Below are 21,239 nucleotides of genomic sequence, written 5' to 3'. Positions count from 1 at the left end.
TTATTATTGTGTTATTTATTCATTTATTTTTACAGAGCTTCCCCTAGTAAGGCAGTACGTTTTATCGCAGAAGTATTACAACTATTACGGTAATGAATGCAAGGTCCGCCTTCAGAGATCCATTTACGTGTCTGATATCTACGCTTACGCTAAGCTGAGCAGCATCGTCTTCATCGCCACATTACAAATGAAGAAGTATGGCTGCACACTACAAATATGTCCCGTGTTTTAACCAGAGCCATGGTTAATATATTTCCAAGCGGCCAGAACAGTTTTTCACCATGAGGATCCACTGCAAGGTCGTGGTGATCGCAGTATGTTTCGGAGTTTTTCTACTTTTGTACTTTTTCAGGGGGAACGCTGCGGACGAGCCGCCGCTGAAAGAAGTTGCGAAAGAAAATCATTTTCAATCCTTTAGTCATATCGAGGATATAGCACCGGAGAAAAAAGCCAAACAAGTCAACGAAGAGCCACAAAAACCACCGAGACTAATCCGCAAAGAGCCGAAGTTGAGCAGCAGAGGAGGAGGGAATGTCATCGCAAAGACTCGGTAGGAAATTCTTAAGTGCAACATCACGATCAACAACCAGTTTGATGCAAAGCAGGATGTATAAATATCTGTTTCAAGTTGTCAAGATGTTTTCAAGGGTTTTAATATAATATAATACTATAAGGGTTTTTCCCTCATACTGTTGATATATATATTGAAATCCTTTCAGCTCCCTTCTGTGCACATGATCAGTGCTTTAGTTTCTTAAAGGCATTTATGACCTCACTGTGATTTGCAATCTCTACAAATCAGTGCAAATGCATGATTTAATAACAATCCATAAATCATTGACCTTATACCGGATGTCAGTCCAAATAGACATTCTTGTCAAAAGCCTACTTTGGCAATAGAGATTTAGGCAAGAATGTCTTGAACTGATTGTGCAATATTAGGTTTCTTAATGTAACAAGGAAATCATGCATGACATTATTTTTGCATTACCCACATCCAGATTAATAAATCTGACCAGAAACCAGTGTGCACTGCGCATGCTGCAAAGCCAAGTCCAAGAGCCCCCTGTGTGCGTCTCAGCCACAATTATCTCAATTGTATTTTCATCATGGCTTTATTAAAAAGGTCACCTTGAATGCAGTTGCCTCGTTCCCAAAGGGTCTCAACCGAGGACAAAATCAATGATTGGTTGTGCTGAGTGAGTGAACACGGTCCCTTGTGAGTGGAGGATGAAGTAGTTTATCCATCAAGATGATCCGCCCTTTCCGAGACATAATTAAAAGGAGATGTCACATTCATCCTTTAAGAGAACTGAAGATTGGTTCATTTGTGTCAGTATTTTGATAGTGTAAAATCAATAACATCAAGGTTGGCGAACTATAGATAGATGTCGTCTTGTATAGTGTAAAATCAATCCTGCATTGAGGACGAGTTTAATATTCATTGCTTGTCTTCTGACAGCTTCACATAAACGCCACTAATTGCATTTGCGAGAGATCTCAACCCTTTGACCCTCCTGTTAGGTTTCCAGCAGTGATCCGTCTTGATGTCCACACCCCTGTGACTGCTCTCTGCTGATAAACCAACATCGCAGAGGGCCAACGCAGCCATGGCGAAATTAGTTAAACAGATCCACCGTACAATCAGGAGGGACGCGAGGGTGTGATCTGGAAACCGCTCTATGCGTTTAATTCCTGGCTCCATATCCATCTCCACAGAGGAAGGAGGAGGGGTGAAACCGTCTTGTCTCGTATGACCTGTTGTTTTATTTAGAAGCGATTAACTCTTCCGCACATTTTTTACTTTTTTAAGCGCATCCTCCAGACGTGCTTCCTGCCTCACTACTGCAAAACAGACAAATGTGTCCCTGTTGATATGTCTCATCACGTACAGGGGGCCCGGAGGGATTTTGACCCAAGGGCTCTAACACAAACAGACCTTTTGATCCCAGTCTCTAATTTCTATATTTTATTAGCTAGGGTTGTATTATAAAAAGAATAGTGAAAATTCCTTCATGTACTCAACCTCATGTCATACCAAACCTGTATGAAGATATTTTGAAGAATATGGAGTGGTACAGAGAAGACGTAATTTTATAGGCCAAAATTCAGGGGATGTTTACACAACAACATTTTCAGCCCAAAACGGGAAACTTTTTCATGTGTTTTCCCTCTTTGTTTCCACGACAACAGCATTTTGGGGACTGAAAATAGATATTTTTGAAAACTGGTTTCAAAGTGCAAGTTTTTGAAAAAAGCTGCTGTTATCATTTCGGTGTAAACGCCAAAAACGTGATTCTTTAAAAACGGTGACTTCATGCGTGTGCATAGTACGTGTTTATTTTAAAGGCAAGCGCAAACCAACATACACAACAATGCCTGAGTAAACGGTACTTTTGTTGATGTTCAAGAGTTTGCTAATGCATCTTTAGCAATGTTTGGATTTAATTCACCAATATTACAACCAACAGCGGAGACGCATCATATACAACAGTGGTTTTGTCTAAGTCTATATTTACATGACAACGATGTAATCAAAAACTAAAAAGTTTTTCCCTTTCGTGTTTTAAATATTAAAGTCATGCAAACATCATGTACCTATGTTTTTATTTTTATTTTAGGGATTGTGTTGAGGCATACTTTCATGAAAGTTGTGTTCATTTGTGAAGATTATCATGATGAAAAAAAAAAAAAAAAACATATAGGAATCATAAACTTTTTTTGGCCACTGAGCTAATTTTCTACAATAATCCAAAAGCCAATGAAAAAAAAATCCTTTTAGGTTTTTTTGTCGAGGGAACCAGGGTGATGCGAGCTTCCAGACTGGCCTACAAAATACGTTATAATTTTTGTAAAACTCTTTTAGTACAAATAACATTGACCACCATTGGCTTTCATTGTATAGGTGTTTAAATAGAGTATCTAAATATCTTTTTTTTATTTAAAAGAGCAAAGAAAGTCATACATGATGGTCAGAAAATGATGACAGAATTTCAATTTTCGGGTGAACTGTTCTTTTAATGCAACTTAGTCAAATGATACTGAAGTAATGAGCGTGCAACTGTAAATTCACATTTCTTTCGCACCCTTTCCCAGAGTAATCAGCATTACTGGAAAGCTGGTTGCTCATAACACCTGTCTTGTGTTTTGCCAGAACAGCAAAACACCACTGCAAACGTTCTTGCAGCACCTAGGAATAAGTGTCTATTAGCTGTCAGACGAATAGCTTGCTCTGTCATCTGTAATGCAGCTATGACTAAAGGCAACTGTCGTGTGACAGCTACATTATATGAAGCCATAAACCTGTCATGGAGGAAGAATAAGAGCCCTCCACTTGTGTGTGTGTGCGTGTCTCTCTAGCCTCTATTTTTTTTGGAATAGATTCTATACAGAACACAGATATCTCTCCATTGTTACCCTTGCCTCTCTGAGTTTATTCCTCCCCTCCGATCTTTATCTTCTAGGCTGGAGCACACTAGCATTTCACTTCAGGGTTCCATGGAACAGCTATCTTAGTAGAGGAGTATAGAGCAGGCGGCAAAAATGTTCCCTTTTCTGGAAGTTGTTGGGAAAGTATGCTTGAATTTGAAATATTCGATATTCACACTATTTTTTACATTTTACATCATCAAAATTATTTCGATACTATCGCTAATATTCGCTTCAAAAAATATTAAAGCCATTACAGTTGTGAAGTTACTTTTTTAATTTACTATTTCAAAACTAAAAAAACTAATGGCAAGTATCCATGACACTAATATCAAAGTAACTTTTGTTGATGTAGTACATTTAATTGCACGGCCAATCTATGAGAGAATTACTAAAACCGTTCTTGCATAAATTGTTGCACTCAATTGATTGCTCCATTTACATAATGATTTTATGAATTATTTGTTCTTTTATAAATGAGGCTAAATATTCAACAATTAGGGGAAGAGATAATGAAGTTCAACCCTGTACACAATATAAATCCATGTTTACAATCAATTGTATTTCTTAACAAGGAATCATCAGTGTCAGCCTTAAAACTGTTTCAGGAACTTTTGCTCAATAAGGAGTGCAATATTTAATTCGGCCTTCCTAGAGTCTAAATGGTTCCAGATGTGTCCACTCAGACTGCAAGAATTTTTATAAGCTCAAAACATTTCATTTTTAGTAAAATGGTACCAAAATCCAGTTGGGTGTTGGTCGTATGCTTGATGAGTTATTAAGGATCAAAATGCCTCTCAGTGGACAAATGATTGAAGAAATGAAATGAAGAAATTGTTTGATATCATTCAGTAAGACCATAGATGCAATTTCTGTTGCTTAATTTGCAGTGCTATAAACGAAGGAAGCTTTTCCCACAGGAAACAAACCACAGCCACCAAAGCAGATTCTACAGTCTTTTGTGATACTAGTCAGAAAAATCTGAAAATATATTTTCTTCCCATTTGTCAAAGCCCAAGGTGTTTCCATGTTTTCCCTATTCTTTACTTCACTTCAAATTAAGGTCTGTGGTTCACTTGAAACGAGAGCAAGAGTGTTTGCACGTCCTTGGCTTAATGGAAGCTCTTTGATGTCTGCTTGAAAGGCTGTGTGCTTTTCTTGTGGTATGAATTTGTTTCCTCCACCAAAGCCTCGGATAAATGGAGGACTTTTTTTTTTTCCCAGAGGTCGTCTCTAGGGTAGAACGTTTGAGGGTTAGAGAGCTTACCTCTCTGGAGCGATAGAGACTCAGCATGAATCACAAAAGCAAACATCACACCAATAACAATTCTGATGGAGATTCAAGACAAGGAAATGTGAGAAACACCGGGTCATGACGAACAAGGGTGCTGCTCGTCTGCATGTTTAATATCTCGAGTTGTCTTCAAACTATTTGTTGAGATAAAATCAATTTCTCTAGAAATAAAGACGAAACAGTTCTACAGGTGATATCTTGTTTGCTGTATATAAAGATCATTTCTTTAAAAAAAAAAAAAATTTTCAAATAATTTTAGTTTTTCAATGTTTCATTTTTAATATTAGGTTATTATAAATAATTTAAAAATGTATTTTATTTTGTTATCAGGTTTGCCCTTGAGCTGCTTTGCAGGTTGGTCTGACTCTGACACAGAATTGTTTTCCCTTGAATCGTTTAATTGAGGTTTTCAGTGTGCAGGAATATTTTACAAGTTTTTTGTCTCACGGTTTGACTCAGCTGATTCATATCAGATGTTTTTGTTGTTGATGTCACCATTTGGATGAGTTTTGTTTGACTTAAGTTGTATCTTATTCTTTACCCTCTAGGCAGAAAAGTGAGGTGGGGCGTCCTGGGTCAAAGGTCACACAAACGGAGGATGTCATGCACTTGGCAGTGGTGGCTTGTGGGAACCGTCTAGATGAAACGCTCAACATGGTTAAGTCAGCGCTGCTCTTTAGCATAAAGAAGATCAAATTCCACATCTTTGCAGAAGAGGACCTGACCGAACAATTTGAGAAAGGGGTGAGAGCATGTACCGTGATTCTTTTCTCTTTACTGTGGCTAAATGAGCCTTTAATGTTGATGGTAATTTCTAGCTGACTGGTGACCTGAAATTGTCTCTTTTTTTTCCTTTTCTTTTTTTCTGATGCTTTATTTTATTTTCTTCAAAAATGATTTGAGTATCTTTACATATCTAAGGTTTGTCTTCTCTCAGAAAATCTGTGCTATGGTTAACTCTGTTCCCAATGAAAAGAATACCTTGCTGGCTCTCCAGCTATTTTATCTCTGCAGTGGTCTATATTTTACCTTAGACAAAGCTTCATCTCCTAACTATGTAGCTCTCTTGGACCTCTTGGTTCATTTGATATAAATTAATTATAGTAATTCTAATTACTATATTAGAACAAATGTCTTTTTACACTTTTTACACGTAGCTAGCTATACAATTTCTCATTGTATTTAAACAGACCTTTGATAGAACCCCAGGTGTGAATTTTGTGGCTTTGTGGTAACCCTCAGACAATATCAGGCAAACCCTGACGACCAGGCTGGTGAGGAGGGTAACGTGAGAAACCTTTGCACATAAATCAATCGATCTCTTAGCATGCACTTAACTCATTATTCAGTTTCTGGTAAAGTGATCATTCTCCACAGTCTTAATCGTTTCTTTTAACAGAGGGACTGTAATTGAAAATAGCAATTTTTTTTACAATTGGACAGCCAAAGCTTTTTGAGAAGTGCCCTCAAGCCTGGAACTGATCTTGATCTAGTCCTGCACCGTATTGCTGCAGATAAAGGAACTGAAAGCTTTGAAGAGAGTGATAGTGAAGGAATGCAATGTCATATCCTCAGTATTTTTTCTCTGCAGCCTTTTCAGCAGAAGTTATTTGGCTGTCAGCAGGATATTATAAACCAGTGCTTCTTTACTGATGGGTTATGTCCCAAAAATGGATAGCAGGTCTGTTCTAATGGGGACCTGGACAGCTAGGAAAAACATTGCCAACTGAGAATAAGAAAGTGCAACCAACCGTATGGCTGGGATGGGAAAATACATTGAATTCATTTTTCAAATACATTTTTCAATATTTATAAAAATGTAATATGTTGTTGACATGCATCTAACTAAGTAAGACAGTTGAATTTAAAATTAAATACTGTCAAGTTTACATTCACTTGGTATTATGGCTACTATTAATGAAGGAATAATTCTATTCATTTTTGTTATTTATTTACCCAGATTTTGCTGCATGTGTTGATATAATGCATTTTGAAAATTATCAGTTTCTGTTTATGAATAATTTTGCATATTACTTGACTTGTGCAGTATTTGGTGATATTATTAATATTAATTGTATTATTATAAAAAAAATTTTTTTTTTTTTTTTTTTACAAATTTTACCTAGACAAAATAAATGCAAAAATCTTACAAAATAGCTACATTTGATACTTTTTGCAATTTGAAAAAAAAATAAAAAAACCCTAAACCAAAATTACACACTGGTCTGTGTCAACGCTGAAAGCAGGGAAAATTGATCTTCATTATGTTAAAATGTGGTTAGAACAAGGTGTAACAATATGGGTAGACATCTTTTGGACCCATGCAACAATATGGCATTCTATAAATCACAATTCTTACAAACATGAGAAAATGTAGCTTTTTTGAAAGCATTGGTATAGGTCTCCTCACACTCTTCTCTTCACTGCCACCTGTAAGAAATAGATTTGGGGTTTACTGAAGACTGACAGCCATGACATTGACTGATTCTTTCAATTTCCTCACAGTTCAGTCAGTGGCCTCAGACGGTGTCCTCCAGGTTTCATTATAGCATCTATCCAATCACCTTCTCTGTGGGGAATGCAGACGAATGGAAGAAACTCTTCAAGCCATGTGCTGCCCAGAGGCTGTTTCTTCCCGTAGGTTCCCGCCGCTGCTTCATGTTCTTTCTTCATTTGTTTGTGTTTTCCACCTCACCACACCGACTGTAACCAAGTATTTCCTCTGATACCAGGTTATCCTGAAAGACGTGGACTCGCTGTTGTACGTGGACACAGATGTTCTCTTTCTTCGCCCTGTGGATGACATCTGGAAGTTTCTGAAGGCTTTCAACAGCACTCAGCTAGCTGCCATGGCCCCAGAGCACGAGATCCCTAAGATCGGCTGGTATAGCCGCTTTGCAAGACACCCCTTTTATGGAGTCACAGGGGTCAATTCAGGGGTCATGCTAATGAACCTCACACGGATTCGTAGTGCTCTGTTCAGGGTAAGGAGCAATAGAACTGGCTTGACTTTTTTGCAGTTTCCTATACACAAACATTTTTATTTTTTTATTTTTGTAAACTACATCTGGATAATATTCAGTACTATTATCAAAGCATAAATCCAATAAATCGCTTCCATCAACACCTCCAAAGCTTGCACAGACATATACCATTTCCTGGATCAACCTTTTACTCCGTAGCATTATGCAGTTTTCATTTATATGCTGTATATTGCTGATCATGGCATTATTTTTAATATGCATCTGTTTACACAAGCGATCACTCATTTCTCTGTCCTGTTCAAATGTGTTTTTGTTCGGGAGGTTTTGTACTTGTTCAGAAGATGTGTAATAGCACCCCGCCGAGTGTATAACAGTGAAAACACAAACAGACGTAAAAACTCATATTTGGCTGGGAAGCGTAGTCTTTTAATAGACGAGATGACTCATCAATGGCGGGGAAAGAGTTAAACTTCAAATACTGGAGACACATGGAATATCAGTACCATTTTCAGCTAATATTATAGAGATTTTTAATTTATCATTATCAGCCAATATTTACAATTAAAGTTAATTTAAAAATGCTAATTAATAACACTTTGAAATACAATGTAACAAATCTCAAAATATGTATTTATACTATACCTCAGAATGTTGTTCTAACAAATGACTGATAAAATGAATGATTTTAGTTGAATGATTTTAGTTAGACAAAAAAACTGACAATTCATAACTTGAAAATAATTATCAGCAGTATTATAGTATAGAATTTTACTATTGATGCATCTCTGTTAAATACATTTTTATTTATACATCTTAAAAACTGAAAATATTTTTAGTAGGGCCGGGACTCGATTAAAAAAATTCATCTAATTAATTAGAGGCTTTGTAATTAATTAATCGAAATTAATCGCATTTTAATCGCATATAAATATTTGACCTGAGAACAGTGAGAAGTAATTTTTTTCACATGGATTTATAGTATACCATTGAATAATGACTGAATACATAAGCTTAAGCAACAAAATATTGTTTATTTTTGTTCAACCAAGTCTAGCAGAAAAGTGAAATTTTTGCCATGAAGTGTAGCAATAGCATATTTAGAAACAATTTAGAAAATAGTACATTTCAGAAATTCAGGAAGCTTATAGGTGCTGGAACCTTCTGTAAAGTGTTTTTTTTTTTTTTTTAAGTAAAACACAATACTGTCAATTACATTCAGAATATTGGAAACACTGACTATTAGAAATCATCTCTCTGTTGCTTCAGAGGCCATAACACACTAAGTCCAACTCTCAATAACCTTGGCCAAAACAATAAAGAGTTCAACATAAAGTGCCAGTTGCAACAACAAAATAATTCATAGTTCAACATAAAATGTAAAGTCCACGCTAGCGGCTATATGTTTTGCGTTGAGGTGATACTTGAGGCTCGATGTGTGCTGCGGTGAAATGCGAAGCGAACGCTAGTTGGTGCTTCAGTATAATCGGTCCACCGAAATGTTCCGCGGTGCAAAAATAAGTTATTAAAAATGCGGGATTTTTTTTTTCTGTAATTAATTAATCTTAGTTAACGCGTTATTTTTTGTGGAATTAATTAATCTCAATTAACGCATTAAAGTCCCGGCCCTAATTTTTAGTAATGTTTATATCTTTTTGCATTATTTATGGTGTATGGTTATTACTAGATATTGCCAGTGTTTTCCTTGTGTGGTTTATTTCTCTTGATAGTCGTTTCACATGTCTTCTGCGGTTTCTTTGCACATTTAAATCCTTTTAACCCCGGGCTGTTTTTAGTAGGCAGTGATGGAAGTCTATAGATTGCCATCCGTCGAGAGCGAGTGGGTGACAGTATTTTTGTAACTCAGCTAGAAGTGATATTTCCAACCCAAGCACATTTTCAAGGCTTCTGAAAAACACCTTAATTTCCATATCAACAGCTGTCTGAAAAGTGGCCGCCAGCCTCACTGTTGAGGGAAATGACCTGCCACTGTTGTGTTTACAGAACAGCATGATCGCCAGCGGCCTGTCCTGGGAAAATCTGCTTCACCCTCTCTATCAGAAATACAAGAACCACATCACATGGGGAGACCAAGACCTCCTCAACATCATCTTCCACTACAATCCAGGTAATGTGTGTTTGCTCAAAGACATGCTTGAATATGATGAACTATGTGAAAGCAGTGGGTTTTTTGGACACATTTTATTTGATTTTTTTTTGTATACTGTAAATACAATGGTATATATAAAAATAGCTTGGTTTTTGGACATATACTATTAATACCATGTTTTTGGCCATGCAGTTATTAAGGTCTCTGAATTGGTGAGACACTTGTCAAGCATTGTGTTTGTCTGATAACACTAATGGAACAGATCCTAAAAGGCAGATTAGCGAAAAATGAAAATGAAGTTGCTGGGGTATGGTATTTGCAGTTTGGATGAAACATTGACTATTTTAATTTGTGTCTGCAGAGTGTTTGTACATATTTCCATGCCAGTGGAACTACAGGCCAGATCACTGCATGTATGGAAGCAACTGCAAGGCTGCGGAAGAGGAGGGGGTGTCTATTCTTCATGGTAACCGTGGCGTGTACCATGATGACAAGCAGCCCGCTTTCAGGGTGGTGTATGATGCCATACGTGAGGTAACTTGCTTTTGTATCAATTATTTTTTTCAGAGAATGTAAAAGCCAGTTGTTGGACTTGAATTTTTTCATTCGATTTTAAGCATAAGAAATGTAATCCATTTTTCTTTGCTTTGCCAGTCCACTTTCTAATTTTCAGTGCTAGCAGAGCACATCCTGAGGCAGTTGAATCATATGAGAATAAATAGTTGCATTATGCATTCAGAGGGCAGTGTCCCTGAATCTCCCCTTGAAGACTAATAGCAGGAAAGTGTCTCTTCAAGAGGAAGCCTTTTGTATGGTTGAGTCAGGAGGGCCCCTCTGCTGTTCAGAATTCATTCAGATATGAAATGTGGACCTTGTGCCTCAACAAATGCATTGAACACTTTGAAACATAATGGATTTCATCTTCTCTTTCAGCATCCTTTTGAGGAGAACTTGTTCCAGTCTTTATTTTACCCTCTTCAGACTAAGTTCCTGGACACTGTTAACACCCTCTGTGGAAGGATACCACAAGTGTTCCTCAAACAGATTGAGAAGACCATGAGGGTTGTATATGAGAAAAAAGTGGTGCGCCGTGTCCGACTGCCACATGAATAATGAGCCTCGACTGCATTTCAGCATCATAAGGAAGAATCTCTGCCTGCTTGCTTGAATCAGAGTGATCTTTTTCATCGACGATGAGCAATGCCGGAGGCAAGCTTCATTTGATCCATTAGGCACAGTCTGAGCTTCATGAGCCAGAAGAGTTGGAGATTTCTGTTGGAAGTTTCATTTGAGTAGAGGTTTTGGTCTGCTGGATGAAATCCGCAATGCAGGATGAATGGAACGCTAGCAATACCATCAAAAACTCTTGAAACAGAGAAGTGACCAAATGCATCGAGTGTCTCCAACTGTGAGAAACCAACCACCTGAATGTTCCTGAAAGAATATGAGAGACTCGTTGACAAAGCTGTTTTTAACCAATCCAAAAAAATATGGATTTATAACTGTTTATCTACAACTGTGTTCTACCATTTTTCAGCATTTAGTTTATCATGTCTGGTATTATACAATTGGAGTGTTTGTGTCTCAGTATACTTTATCTAATCCTTGTCCTTAAGTGACTTCACCAGTGCATTCTGCTGCTTAATAGCATGAGATGGCACCTTGTTTTCAAGCCACACAAATGAATGTAGCATGCAGAAAATACCAAAGAGAACTAGCCCGTCAGCCTTTCGAGCTCAGTAAGATGTACATTGAGTTTAAGGTGGATGTTCAGACTGTTTACATTGAAGATGATTTGTTATTAAGACTAGAAAGAATCCTGATGTTGCAACGTTTCCATTTGAATTGCATTTTAATATATACTGTATATATAGAACTTCAAGAGGAACACTTTCGGCCTTTTGTAAGAATTCCACTATATTAATACGACAATTCTATTCTGATGGACATAATAAATTTGAGGTGCAATGTTTCTTTTAAGGATAATCTGCAACAGTCTGGGAGCTACGAAAAAAGGAATTGATGTTAAAGGATTTTAAGCAATATTCAGTCCGGTCAAGTTAAATGGAAACGTTTTGTTATTAGGAGTTTGAACTTCTGCCATAGTGGGATTAAACTAATGCGATCATATAAAATAAATGTATAAAGATGCACTGATTGGTAAGGTTTGCACATCCTCACATTATACATAAAAACAAAACTATAATAAAATCATACATAAGTCATAGTTTACATTTAAGTGCACTTTTTAGTACTGAATTTGGAGAAAAAATTAAAGGGAAAACAATGGCAAGATTTACAAAAACTCTCTGCACCCAGTATGATCAGTTTACCAATTTCTTAAAAAATCAAATCAATTCAATTTTGTGTAATCCCTGACTGTTATTGTGTTGACTGTTTCAGTGTGTATGTATGAATATAGAAGGCAGGAGTGTGTTGTGATCCCTTCGTTAGCACAATATGCTTCATTATCACTGCTGTGACCAGTTTCCAGCCTCCTGTCACTGGTCTGGAATCAGTGAAAACATTTCTTTTACTGGAAACTCAGGAGACACTAATACATCTCATGTTATCTCTATGTGAAGTGATACACCAGCAATGTTTATTGTATTCACTGTGCTTTTCTTCTAAATGTATTGCATTGTATGTATAAATTGTTTTAAGTGTGTGTGTGTGTGTGAATGTCAGAAATGTAATGAAAACATATGCATTTAATATTAATTTGACTTTGTCTAACAATTATTTTGCATTACATTTCATTACAGCAAGTATGTTTAAATTAAGAGAGAGATGAGTCATACTTGCGTTTAAATAAACTGGAAGATGAGCGTTCAATTATAAATAGGTTAATAATTCCAGTCAGGCTGCACAAAATAATAAGGCCGTGTTTAAAAACCTATTGAACCAACCTTGACAGCATTTAAGGGCATACAGTTTGTTCGAATCGCTTCTATTGTGCTCCAAATTGTTGTCTACATGGGGAGTTCACTAGGTTTTGGCACATTTGCAAGTCACATTAACGAAACACCAGTAATACCTACAAACAAAACCCCCCAAAATGTAATTCTAGGTGAGCAGCAGACAAGCTTTTTTTTTTTTTTTTTTTTTTTTTTTTGAGCAGCAGACAAGCTGTTGCGCAACAGTCAGCCGGCAGTGACGTCGCAGACTCCGCCATATTGAAATGTTTCCCTTCTCCTCTTCTTCACATCACTGAGCTCAACAGCAGCCATCAGCTTTCGCTTTCCAACTGGAGACAGGGACAAAAACACAGACATGGAGACAGACACTCTTCTGGAAGCGCTTAAAGGTGCCCGGCTGTGTGTGCTGAGGTGGTCTGCGTGAGTTTAGAGAGGAGTTATATGAGCTGGTAATATGAGTTAGCTAATGTTAGCATGGCCTTTGGCTAAATGGCTTTTTTCCTGTATTTCGAGGTCTGACTCTGTTGTGGGTTAAGAGCAGATGAATTGGTTTCTATTTGCTATTTTATGACTTCTATCTTTTTATTATTCGTTTATTTTTAGGCTAAAACGACGCGTTAGCTAAGAAATACATTGATAAAACTATTGTTGATTGAAATAACTAGTTAACGTTAGTGGTATGGGATGATGTAGAGTTGATTGTAAGTATATTACACGTCTGTTTATTCAGGGTTAACTCTAAACTAATGAAAACTTGAAAAATAAAGTCTGTTTTTTTTACGTAAGTGTGTTAGGAAAATATAATATTTTGTCATATTTTTCATAAAAATACAGGGCTGGACTGGTTATAGATTTCCTTTAGTGGTCATAAAAGTACGGCGAGGTTTTGGATCTTGAAGATGGCCTGAAGACTAGAATCAAGAGGTTTAGGGTCATTATAGATGTACTGCTTACTTTATTAACCCTTCTTGAAAAATAATGATATATGTTCTAATTTTCATGAAAGCATGCTTATTATTTCAAGACTAATTATAGATAATGTCAAAATAGTTGTAGAAAGTAAAATTCTGTGTGATTTTGGATCTTGAATATGACCTAAACCTAGCAACAGGTGCACTGTAGTTGTTCTGTTAACATTTAAAATGTGAGATATAGTTAATAATAAATGCATATTTATTCCCATGAATTCAGATAAAAGTCAGAACTAGAATGAACTAACTAAATTTAATTTGAGATATTTTTAAGTTGGAAGTTGCTTGGATTGCATCCAGTACATATAATAAATCCTTAATATGATCTTATTGTGTTTTCTGCAGATTTTGACAAGAAGGTGAAGAAAGAGTCATCTCCGGTGTTGGATCAGTTTTTGTGCCATATTGCGAAAACCGGGGAAACTCTGTAAGTATCTCCAGATATCAGTGATTTTAAGAAGGGCATAGAAACCACATTTACCTTTGTGTGATCCCATTTTTTATTTTTTAATCATAACTTCTTTTCTGGGTAAGACCACAAGGTGGTTTATTGCATTACCACTGCACTTTTGGATTTGTTCCAAAACGCACTGAACCTTGTACTTATCGACTAGATGTACTTTAGACAACCTGCTCTCATTTCATGAAATAATTGTAAGAATACATAGTCAGATGCATATCAGAAGATTGAATCAATGTATGTCTCTGGAATACCTGCTTCTGATTGGTCAGTTGATTTCTGTGTTCAGCTATTTGGTGTACCAGCAGATGTTGTCTCTTACACAATAATATGAGTTAATAATGCTATGTATTGTTGCATTTCAGGGTGTCCTGGTCTCAGTTTAAAAGCTACTTCATATTCAAACTGGAGAGTGTGATGGAAGATTTCCAAGCATCGGCCCCAGAGCAACGTGGGCCTGCCAACCCCAATGTAGAGTCGGTTCCTTTTGAAGAAATGAAGGAGAGAATTCTTAAAATAGTCAGTGGATACAACGGGTGAGTAACATGCTAAATAATTGCATAGTCATAGTGTGGTGCTATCACCAATTTTCATTTCAGAAAAGCACTGAGTTTGTTCCTGTAGTAAGTGTACCATAATGATCTTTTGGATAAAAAGAGAGAGCCTGTCTCTTTACCCCAGAGTAAGTGTGCCATCTTCTGGCTGTTGAATATAACCTAGCCTACACCGCTGTGGAGGATGCAGCAGCTAATTATTTTCTCTATCCAGGATCCCATTCACTATCCAGCGCTTGTGCGAGCTGCTCACTGAACCTAGGAGGAACTACACGGGAACAGAAAAATTTCTCAGAGGAGTAGAGAAGGTCAGTGCATGATATATTGTACGATTCTAACTAATAGCCAAATGGATGGTGTTTATTTGTGTGTAGCGGTGCACATCCTATAAAATGCTTTTATCTCCTTAACCCTGTTCTTATATAAATCACAGTTCATTCTCAGTATGTTCACTTTTTGTTTACAGTTTTATTATAGTTTTGTTCCATCCGAAGTCACATGTGAGGGAGCATTACTAGCTATCTTTGACTTCCATAAAGGCTCTGTTGATTTATGGTCAAATGCATTTGTTTTGCAGGTGTGATTTATATATCTAGATGATCGTTTACAGTGTTTTACACACTTGTCTCTTCAATTGTTTGCAAAGTGGATTTTATTATGTGCTGTGACTCACGGATGTGTTTTATTGCTTAAGTGACAAGGCCCACATTTTAGTCCAAGGAATTTGTATTGTTTATGTTATTGAAATTGATTGTATTCTGTCTTCATCAGAATGTGATGGTGGTCAGTTGCATTTATCCTACATCTGAGTAAGTAATTACTGTTCACTATTCAAATATAAAGATGCTACATATTCATTGAATGCTTAGATAGATGCCTCTAATTACTGTAGATAAATGAAGAGCTATTTCTGGCCTCTTTGTAGGAAGAATGGATGCAGCGGTGTCAACAGAATGAATGGAGTCATGTTGTCAGGGAACACATCCACCTTTACAGAGAGGTGAGGAAAGCAGATGGAGCTCAGGACTAGTCATAAAAAAAAAAAAAAAAGAGCTTGACACTTGGTTTCTATATTACAGGAAAGTGAATGGTCCAGGAACGCCCAGACCATTAAACAGACAGAAACACTCCATGTCCAGTTCACTGGCCACAAATGGCCTTCCGGACAGTACAGATAACAAAGAGACAGACACAGCACAAGGACACAGCAAATCAGCCAGGTAGGTTAAGTTTGCGATCATATCATATCTTATCTCATCTGGTCTTTCACACTGTTTTTTTTTATTTCTAATTTTACTTCTGAATCATACTTAACACTTGGAAAAATAATTAAATATCAATATGTATCGTGATATACTTTTTTCAGTGACGGAGATATGATTCTTAAACCCATTTAAGATATTTCGATATACATTACCATTGTTTCCCATACATTGATTTATTTGTGGTGTTTGACTTCGTTGTTTTATATGAATGTATCTCTGAAGGGAACCGACTGTCTTCAGTAAAGAAATGACAGAAACGTTATTTTTGCACTGCAATTTTATTTTATTTATAATACTTTTATTTAGCAAGGATGCTTTAAATTGATCAAAGAGTTTACAATGTTGCAAAAGATTTCTATTCCCAATAAATGCCGTTCTTCTGAACTTTCTATTCATCAAAGAAACTTGAAATATTCTACTTATTTGTTTTCAACATAATAATAATAAATGTTTTTGAGCTGCAAGTAAGCATATTGGAATGATTTCCGAAGATTCATGTGACTGGAGTAATGAATCACAGGAATAAATCACAATTTAAATTATTTTCAAATCGAAAACTATTATTTTAAATAGTAAAAATATTTAAAATTTTTACTATATTTTATTGTATTTATTTATTTCCTGTATCTTGGATCATATAAATGCAGGCTTGGTGAGCAGAATAGATAAAAAATAAAAAATCTTACTGTTCGAAAACATTTGTCTGCTAGTGTATGTCAGCCTGTAGTTTTATATAAGGTGAATATAATTATTATTATTTTTTTATTTATTAAATATCGTAGGTTTATAGGAGGAAGTTTCATAGACTTGGAAAATTCACATTTCAGAAGTTTTTAGGTACAGTTTATATCTATATATCTATTAATATATCTATATTAAATTATATTGTATCAACCGAAATTAAGAAATATATTGTGATATAAATTTTGGCCATATTGTCCAGCCCTACTAAAGACCAGAGATGGTGGACAGCAAAATTGAAATGCAGAGAAATACATAAATTACTGATAAGCCCTGAACATAAATAGACATAAATCAAAGGAATCATTTCATGATTTGTTTAATAATGTGACTATACATAATTTGTTGTATCTTAAATAAATGGTTTAAATCTAACATGGTGAAATCACTGATGGTTAAATAAGTGGACATATTCACTAATTTCTCACATGATGAATAATTAAACAGCTTGAAATTCAGCAGCCCTGAATATCCTTCACGTAACTGAAATACAGAGTATATCTTTGTGTTCCAGTGATGCGTCTGTATCAAGCATTGGTGGACCTCTCAGCAGCTCTGTGAAGAACAAACACTTAGATGACGAGGAAGATGAGGGAATGGAAGAGGAGGAACATGAAGTCAAGAGGCTGAAATTTAACCAGGACGGCAATGATGAAGAGGAGGATGAAGATGAAGTAGACCAGCAGGTCGTCGAGACACCTAGATCTACTTCAACTAATAGCTCCTCAGATCAGTCAGAGGAGCCCGAATCACCATCATCCATGTTGCAAGAGGGGAGTGAAGAAAAGGAAAGTAAACCTCAAGGTTCAGCCGGAGGCTCTGAGGACCAAGGTAGCATCATTTTCATCCCCTCCTCTTTTGGCTAGTTCACACAGTACATAAATCACTAACATATTCTACTCTTTGTTAACCTAGAGCCTTCCAGCACACAGCCTGAGTGCTCCGTGGCTGATTCTAGAGAGGCTTTTACTGAGAGAGAGGTTCCCTGTGGCTCCGATGACTCCTCAGAAGAGCCCAGCGATATGGACCAATCAGAGCAGAGAGCCCCGGCGGGCGTGGACTCTGAGGTGAGAGAAGGGGAGGAGCCAAGCGAGCAGGTCAGCAGCAGTAGCACTGATGAAAATACGTCCGGACCCACATCCAGCAGCAGCAGCGTAGAGTCACCCACAGAGGGCGACTCTGGGTCAGGGGCCCTGGACTCGGAGAACGCAGAGGAGGAGCCTATGGAGCAGGACTAGAAGCCTGCAGATTGCTAGCCTAAACAATAACTGCAAGCTTTTGTGGAGATTAAGAAGACACACACTTCAGTGGTCTTCCACAAAAGCCATCAGAAGCAACACCCAAGCTACCGCCATGCGCCTTCCGGTCGAGAGTCCACCTAACTTCTCCAACTTTCCCAAATGGACACTTTATGCAGGTGTACATATGATTTCATTGCTGAAGTAAAGGGTTTAAACTTTTTTTTTTTTTTTTTTTTTACAGTTATTTCCCTCAGTTTTAATCATATCATCGGTTTCTGTCGATTTCCAGTCTGTTTTGTCACAGAGCCTAAAGCGGTTTGACTGAAGTTTTTTGGTGTCCAAGTCATCACATTGTCAACTGTGACATAATAAAAAATCTAATTAAAGAAAAATTCCTGATAAAATACAACTCTATTGATGCAGCTGTGGCATGCTTTTGGTTACCACAGGAAATAATTCCAACTCGTAGCTCCATTAGAAAAAGCTTAATTTGAAGTCGCCCGTCGTAGACATCTATAATATTTTTCAAAGCCAAAATGTGTTGTTATCAGATACAGCATACCTCCGCTGTTGTTGTTAAAGCTGAACTTGTCTTTAAGAGAGTTGAATCTGTATCTAGTCTTGTTGAAGGCTTTAGATCAGATAGGTCTTCTCTGCATTGGTTTATTAATATTTAAATCACCTAGTGGAGTTGATCGTCCCGCTCTCTCTGAAGACTCGTAACTTGGCTGCTGTTCAAATACAAGCCATAGCTATCTTTGTTCTGTCGAATGATTCAAGCCTAGCATAACATTTTCTTTCTGGTCATTTGTGTGTAACTGACGGAATGTAAAATCTCCTTTCTCACGTGCTGCCACCTTCGCTTTTGTATTCTTGTGGAGTCTGCGCTGCATTGAAAGTGAGTGGTTTATGTCAGGTACATTTACCTCTTGATTCAAACTGATTTCATGATTCATGTTAATTTATACCAGCATTTCAATCTCCTACTTGTTTTTCGTTTGTCGTGGTGGGTGGTTGTTGACTGCTCCGACTAGCTCAATTACAATGTCATTTGTGACGGTCCAACCTCGAGTTATCCCGCCGTTAACAGCTGGCTGCCGTTTTGCAGCTGTGTGTTTTCGATATTTAGAATTTTTAAATTTGTGTAAAGTAGTGTTTTGTAGAGAATTGTTCACTGCCTTTTGTGCATCCATATATAATTGTGTACTTTTTTCTGTGTATTACTGAATGCGTGTGGTTTCAATACAGTATTCAGACAAAGCAATAAATGTTATTGTTTTAAATGTTTGGAAGACCCTTTAATTTATCTGACAAGTCTGCATGTGAATTATTACCTTTTTGGACGAGTTCTGCCCCAAAGTTTAATACTTGGTAAGCACCACTAGCCTGTAGGATGTCATTCATAGGAGGATTATCGTTACATAATATCTCTTATGCTTTCATCTGGGCCTTTTCACAATCCTTAATCATGTTCCTCAAATTAATACATGCCCACTAATTAATTTAGCTGTTGCACAAATTTTTCTGCTTCATTTCCCAAATACAAGTTTCCTTTTCATACGTCTCTAACAATGATTTCGGCAGGTTCTTTTAAGAATGGAAAGCTTTATATGACCTGTCTTGTGTTTGTACTCACGTTGGCTGTCTAATTTCACAGTCCCATGAGTATGTGTTACTGAAATTGACCCAGCCCTCTCGGAGGAAATAAAAAGTGGATTGTTCTGCCATGGTCTGTGGCAAGAGGTTACATCAAACGGTCTTCTACGAACCGCCGTCTCTTGGGAAATAAACCTGCACATGTGGGAATAGAAACAAGTCTTAAGTAAATGAATTGTAATTTGATCCATGGTAAGGCGAAATTGAAGTGCTTATTAATAATGATGAAGTCAAGTGACTATCAAGACATTTCTTATGTTTTTTTGAACATTTAACTCCTTTTTTTGTATTAACAGTTGTACTACAAAAACTAAAATGTGGGGTAATATTTGCTTAATTGTCGTGTCAAAGCAAAAAGGATTCCATTTTCTTTTAAAGACTATATTTGCTTATTTCTTTCTTTTAATTAAGGAGTAAAATATATGAAAGGTTTCATTTGAAATTCGTCTGTATATGGTAGCTCTTCTGCTCACTACTGCTGTAAAGCGGTATCATATTTATCATATATCATATCAGCCTTTGACAGAATCAAACATTGTGTGCAGACTCTGGAAGGCTCATTACTTTGGGATAAAGAGGGTAAATAACCACAATAATGTCAGATTTGCAAGAGAAAACACAACCATATGCTAAACCTGATCTGAAACACATCATTTGCACATTTCTGGTAAGCTGATGCATTGACTGAGACATAATGTGATAATTATTGAAATTTTCTTGCACTCTTTATTGTAATTTTGGTCTGCTCCCATATCAAAATGAGACTTAATAAAGCAGATAGTGGCCTGTTATTTACAAAACTCACGTTAAAGACAGATGACAGTCTTCACTTTATTGTCACTGGCTGGCAGCTGACAGGAAATTAGTGGTGAGATATTGGGGCTTACCTTGAAGCCTTCAGAACTTACAATTCATCTCTGTAGAGCAATATATATATATATACATACAGAAGTACTCCTGAATAACCAATCAGGCCAATTCATTATGTGCAATTACCACGTGCCCATAAGAGACCGGTTTAATTTGATATTATTCCCAGCAGAAGATATGTTAAAAGTGTCTGAGACTGAGACTCATGAAAAGTATATTCAAACATTCGGAACAGCCGCTGTGGGAAGTGGTCCTGCAGATCTCCTATTCTAAAGCAGGAAGCCTTTATCCTTTATTGAAGATCAAAGAATAAATCAAAAAAGTGTGTTGATCTTGCATTGGCTGGTTAGCTGATGTCCACGGTTCTTTGAAATCCTACATTAAACTGACTATGTACCTTTTAATGCAGGTTTTTGTGAACATATTGTGAACATTTTATCAGTGCATGTTATTGTGAAGAAAAAAAATTGTCTCTGTTATCTTTAATCAAAATGTAACATTGCAAGTTATTTTGTAGATAGCACTTATCTATAGACTAAATGTCTAAATTTTAAACACTTTAAAAAGTGTAATTGTTAAAAATTAAATAATTGTGATCTATCTATCTATCTAAATAAATAAATAAATAAATAATGTTTCAATGGGAAATGTCAAGTAACAAAGTAAAATGAGACGCAAACGGCAATTCACACTGATTTAAAAATTGCATTTAAAAACCTGATATGAAAGCAAACTAATTCTAAACTTGT

The 21,239-nt window shown here is 36.6% G+C and overlaps 2 protein-coding genes across 3 annotated transcripts; both read left to right on the top strand.

Annotated features, from left to right (window-relative positions):
* The first annotated feature begins 128 nt into the window (after positions 1-128).
* On the top strand, positions 129-12,535 carry LOC113050336 (glucoside xylosyltransferase 2-like). The gene is made up of 7 exons (XM_026213202.1): positions 129-550; positions 5,272-5,467; positions 7,229-7,360; positions 7,456-7,707; positions 9,709-9,832; positions 10,176-10,348; positions 10,748-12,535. Exons 1-7 carry the CDS (start codon positions 282-284, stop codon positions 10,925-10,927), a joined length of 1,326 nt encoding a protein of 441 aa, XP_026068987.1. The 5' UTR covers positions 129-281; the 3' UTR covers positions 10,928-12,535.
* Positions 12,536-12,961: 426 nt separating this feature from the next.
* Positions 12,962-19,251, top strand: LOC113050335 (serine/threonine-protein phosphatase 4 regulatory subunit 2-B-like). 2 transcript variants are annotated; one of them, XM_026213200.1, is made up of 9 exons: positions 12,962-13,121; positions 14,049-14,130; positions 14,529-14,699; positions 14,932-15,025; positions 15,489-15,526; positions 15,643-15,717; positions 15,797-15,937; positions 17,238-17,554; positions 17,639-19,251. In XM_026213200.1, exons 1-9 carry the CDS (start codon positions 13,088-13,090, stop codon positions 17,959-17,961), a joined length of 1,275 nt encoding a protein of 424 aa, XP_026068985.1. In that variant the 5' UTR covers positions 12,962-13,087; the 3' UTR covers positions 17,962-19,251. The 2 variants fall into 2 exon arrangements, with proteins under 2 accessions (XP_026068985.1, XP_026068986.1); XM_026213201.1 differs by having other exon boundaries at positions 13,037-13,152.
* The last annotated feature ends 1,988 nt before the right edge of the window (positions 19,252-21,239 follow it).

Source organism: Carassius auratus, chromosome 31 (genome assembly GCF_003368295.1).
Source record: "Carassius auratus strain Wakin chromosome 31, ASM336829v1, whole genome shotgun sequence".
NCBI lineage: Eukaryota > Metazoa > Chordata > Actinopteri > Cypriniformes > Cyprinidae > Carassius > Carassius auratus.
Note: the sequence above shows the minus strand (reverse complement) of the source record. Positions and strands in the feature narration are given on the sequence as shown.